This window comes from Phragmites australis, chromosome 14, assembly GCF_958298935.1.
Source record: "Phragmites australis chromosome 14, lpPhrAust1.1, whole genome shotgun sequence".
In the NCBI taxonomy this organism is placed as follows: domain Eukaryota; kingdom Viridiplantae; phylum Streptophyta; class Magnoliopsida; order Poales; family Poaceae; genus Phragmites; species Phragmites australis.
In genome coordinates, this window is record NC_084934.1 from 1,152,197 (window position 1) to 1,157,140 (window position 4,944).

General features: G+C 43.0%; 1 protein-coding gene across 4 annotated transcripts; it reads right to left on the minus strand.

Annotated features, from left to right (window-relative positions):
* Positions 1–1,467: 1,467 nt before the first annotated feature.
* LOC133890129 (putative disease resistance protein At1g50180) lies at positions 1,468–4,001 on the minus strand. 4 transcript variants are annotated; one of them, XM_062330576.1, is made up of 3 exons: positions 3,805–3,931; positions 2,915–3,486; positions 1,468–2,731 (listed from the first exon to the last, which is right to left on the minus strand). In XM_062330576.1, the coding sequence occupies exons 2-3, from the start codon at positions 3,194–3,196 to the stop codon at positions 1,661–1,663; spliced, it is 1,353 nt and encodes a 450-aa protein (XP_062186560.1). In that variant the 5' UTR covers positions 3,197–3,486; positions 3,805–3,931; the 3' UTR covers positions 1,468–1,660. The 4 variants fall into 4 exon arrangements, with proteins under 4 accessions (XP_062186560.1, XP_062186559.1, XP_062186558.1 ...); XM_062330575.1 differs by having other exon boundaries at positions 1,468–2,493; positions 2,587–3,486; XM_062330574.1 differs by having other exon boundaries at positions 1,468–3,486; positions 3,916–4,001.
* Positions 4,002–4,944: the final 943 nt, after the last annotated feature.

Genomic DNA, 4,944 nt, shown 5'->3' on the forward strand with positions numbered 1-4,944 from the left:
CTTGGCCCCTCCTTATCTTTAAAAAAATACTTAGTAATGCACAGTAAACATGTATTTATCAAGTAATAAATTAGTTTTTTACATAAGTTTGTTGATGAATCTTTTGAATTGGCCCCCCCTTAATTTTTGTTGAAGCTCCGCCACTGGTTGGTGGGGGGAGTCAGTAGTCCATCCACATGTTGTTTGACCTTTGGGAATGCTTTCGCCTTCGCCTTCAACTTTGTTATGATTTTCTTTCTTCTGCTAACATCACATTGTTCTGATTTTCCTAGCTGAGACTCCGTCATAAAAGGGCAATTCAGTTGAGTAGTGAACTCCTCTCTTTAAAAAAAAAAAAAAAAAAAGAGTTGACTACAGTGGATCACACCCCAGAAGAGCAGATCATCTAATTCTGATGTAACAATTCTCCTTCTATGATTGAACAAGGGTGGATATAATAATTGTAGAGAAAGTTGCACATACTTAAATGTAACACATGGAAATTCACACTTGTAACTGTTAAATTTTAGCATCTTGCAGTGCGTACCTCTAGATTAATGTGATTTAGCATCTGCTGGCTGTGAAAACGAAGACACTGGAATTACACTTCAGATGAAAGAAGTCCATAAAAACCCAATGCTTTCATGCAAGTATACACATGAAAACAGAGCAAGCATCATATTGACAAAATAACCTGCAGGGTTGAACTGTCTGAAAACATAAAGAAAATGCAAAGTCTCAACGCCCAGATTCTGGGCTCCTACATGGAGTACAATCAATGACAAGCAATTCATTATATCTCACGAAAATCTACGGCTCAACCGCAAGCATTATTTCTGCTAATGCTAAATACTTTACACTACTACAGTTTCATAATGTTGTAACTTGGGACATCCAGTCATGACTGTGCTGTAACTTGGGACACCCTATCAAAACATATTCAGATATCTACATAAGCCTAAAAATGACAAGACTAACAGAGTGTTACTCCATTTTTCATAGAACGCTTCCGCTTGGCTGCTGTAGTTTTTAGCTCTCGAAGCTCGCAAGTATACACATAGCAGGTGGAGGAGAGAATGAACAGAAGCTGTGGTGGGATGGAATGAGATGTCTCTGAGTCAAGACTCCAAGGAGATCAAGGATATTAAGAACAACTCCAGTCATGCAGATTGTTTCAAGTCCTGCGTCCAATAGTTCATGCACATGTGTTGACCATATCGTTCCAGATCAATAAGTAAACGAAACTTGGTGTGCGTTCTTCCTGCTTCTCCATTTTTTCTTCCAGCGTTCCAAATGGGCATTGAGCCATTAATCACTGAAAGTTAAGGTGTACCAGTTAAAATTGTAGCTAGTCTACGTTGCACAACAGAAGACTAATAATAAAACATTAGAAACTGTGTAGACTGCGGATTAAAGGTTAGATGTGGACCAAATTCTGTTGACAAAATAACCTGCAGGGTTGAACTGAAAACATAAACAAAATACAAGTCTCAACGCCCAGATTCTGGGGCTGCTACCTGGAGTAAAATCAATGACAAGCAATTCATTTTATGTCATGAAAATCTATGGCTCAACCTCAAGCATTATTCTGCTAATGCTAAATACTTTACACTACTACAGTTTCACAATGTTGTAACTTGTGACATCCTATCATGACTATGATGTAACTTGTAGCACCCTATCAAAGCATATTCAGATATCCTTCTCCATAAGCTTCATAATGACAAAATTGACGAAGTGTGACTCCATTTCTCATAGAACGCTTCCTCTTGGCAGCTGTAGTTTTTAGCTCCCGAATCTCACAAGTATACACATAGCTATAGTATGGTGCTATCCGAGACCTCCATCCTAGGACCTCAAATTTACCATGAGGCTTAACGTTTCCATACATCACTTCTTCGATTCTTATCTTCGGAACCTCCTCTTCTGAAGAGCGTTGATATTGATCATAAACCACAAAAACTTCAGAAGGTGTAGCCATTCTCCCAAGATGTGCAGTTCTATTTTGGTCCACAAGATCAAATGGATGCACACCAAATCTGGAGACATGCTTCTGGATGAGCCCTCTCAAGAAGGCCAGAACCCTGCACCAAAAGTGGATGCCAAAGTTGTTCCTCAGCAAATGAGAGGCCATGTTTGCGCCCAGGAGGGAACCGTTCAACGTCCTGATTATCTCCATGGCCAAGTGAACGTGCCTCGGGTGCATCTCGGGATCCATGCTTCCAAATGTAAGTGTCTTAAAGAAATACCAATATGCCTCATAGGATAGATACTTCAGAGTTAGAGCCTGTGTAGTTCCAAACTTTACGATCTTGTCAGATTGGCTTATGAGTATGATTTTACTACCGCTTTGCGCCCTCTGTTTAGAAGCAGAATGCAACCTATTCCATGCATCTTCATTGAGATCCCCTACTAACTCCACAACAACTAGCAATCTCCTGTCTTTGTTGGAGTTTGACAGGCCATTTTGATGTTTCATTGCACATCCTTCTCCGAAAGTAGTTAGATCATCATCTGTAAACTCATGGTCACGCAAGAACAAGATTTCTGAGAAATGATCACGGACTCTTTCATACTTGCAAACATGAGCAACAAGGGTGGTCTTACCGACTTTGCCAGGACCGATAATTGGTAGGACTTCCAATTCTTCAGAACCATTAGGTTGCGTGTGCAACAGGAATTTAATGATAAGTTCTGCTTCCATCTGGCGGCCAAACATGCAGTTACCCAGTAGGAGATGCATGTTGTAAGGCTGGTGGTACATGCGAGGGTAGCTCGTCAAGAACACGACCAGCTCATCCACATCAAGGATCATGGAGCTCAAATTGTCAAGCGCCTTTTGCAGTTGTTCCAAAATCCGTGTACTTGTTCCAGTGGAGAAACAGAAACCTTTCAGAGAACTTAGTTTGGACAGAGACAAAGAGTGACTCACGACCTGATCTTTGGCGTCCTCTTTGTCGTGAGATTGGTATCTGAAGGTGTCGAGCATGTAATAGCCCCGGTGCATGGCGTCTCTCAACATGTCCAGCTGCTGGAGCATAGCTTGGTTTGTGATGTGCCGTCCCATGGCCTCGTCGACGATGACCTGTGCCCGGAGCAGGACCCTGCGGAGGCGATCCTCCACATCCAACGCCGACGGCTTGGAGCTTTTGTTGATGAAGAAATTTATGGATCTAGTGGTGAGCTCACCCAGGACTGCAGAAAGGAACATCTCCATTTGGGGACTCTCTCTCCTCAGGAAGATAACACAGCAGGTGGAGGAGAGAATGAACAGGAGCTGTGGTGGAATGGAATGAGATGTCTCTGAGTCAAGACTCCAAGGAGATCAAGGATATATTAAGAACAAGTCCAGTCATGCAGATTGTTTCAAGTCCTGCGTCCAATAGTTCATGCTCATGTGTTGACCATATCGTTCCAGATCAATAAGTACACGACACTTGGTGTGCGTTCTTCCTGCTTCTCCATTTTTTCTTCCAGCGTTCCAAATGGGCATTGAGCCATTAATCACTGAAAGTTAAGGTGTACCAGTTAAAATGGTAGCTAGTCTACGATGCACAACAGAAGACTAATAATAAAACATTAGAAATTGTGTAGCCGTGTGGACTGCGGATTAAAGGTTAGATGTGGACCAAATCAGCGGAGTCTTTGCTAATCTTCTGGTACTCAACTATGCGTGTTAAGTTTAGTCAAAGAAAAAGGAAGACCAAGCACTACCAAAGTGTCTCTGAGAGTACATTATTATATATCCATTTTTCGGGAAAGAGAAACAAAGAAAATTATATATTCAGTTCCAATTGGCTGTGATAAGCATGAACTGAAAAATACCTTCAGCTGAAATGTTAAACTGAAACATATATAGTTTCTGACTCATGGTAATGAAGCATTTGACGAGAAGAACGATAATTGACCAAGGTGCGCAGCACTGTTACAACTTACATCTTCCATCTTCCACAGGATACAGTTCAGGTATAACCTGATACATTCTTCAAGACAAGCTCTGAATTATGATCACTGATGAAACCGAACGGAAGATGAAACTGCACTGAACCCTTGCAATTCTCTCGTCCGGTATACTGAACCTGGACAACCAAGGCAATCTTGGGGTCGCTGGACAACCAAGGCAGATTGAACCTTGACCTCAGCGAGCTGGGACAAGTGAGAAACTAAGTTGAAATGTGCCTTGGTTTTCTTGTGATGAGTGATTGACATTGTCATTTATTTGGTTTGATGATCTTCGGTTTTGCATGAGCTTTGATGTGATTTGAATTGATTTGATATTTCAATTGAGCATAATGATTATGGATTAATTGGAATTGGAGTTGGAGATACGTGTTTGCTTGTCTCATGGTGTGCAGGTGATGGATGTAACTTGGCGATCGACGGCGGGATGATCGGGGCCAAGCGGAGTGCTTGGTGCCAGATGATCAAGGAGGTCGGGCGGAGTCAAATGTGATCCTAGCTAAACACGTGGAGGCCAAGCAAAGCATTGAAGGCGGATGGAGACGACGTGTTGACAAAGTCAAGCAAAAGGGATGCTGGTGCAAGTGACAAGGCGGCCTAAGGGATCGGGAGCGGGAGAGACTTGCCGGTGGTCAGGATCGCATGACGGAGTACACGCGTCGACATCGAAGCGCTTGCTTAAGGAGTAAGCAAGGCGGTGAGTCACGCTTTGAGAAGCGTGCAGGCGGTTTTGCGGTTTGGTCTCAAAACCGTGGGAGGACTGGAGAAGTATGTGGCACCATCGTGAAGCTTGCGTCGAGGCGAAGCTAAGTCGTGAAGGCGCCGTAGCCGTCTGATGAATGTAGAAGAAAATAGACCAAAATGCCCTCGGTGGTTGGTAGGAGTGCACTACAAGAGATGGGTATTTTGGGGAAAAGCTAGGAAACTTAAGGGCCAAGTTTCCTAGGCCTATAAATAGAGGGGTAGGGCTAGAGAGAGCTTGGAACCAGCCACTTGAGCCCCCTT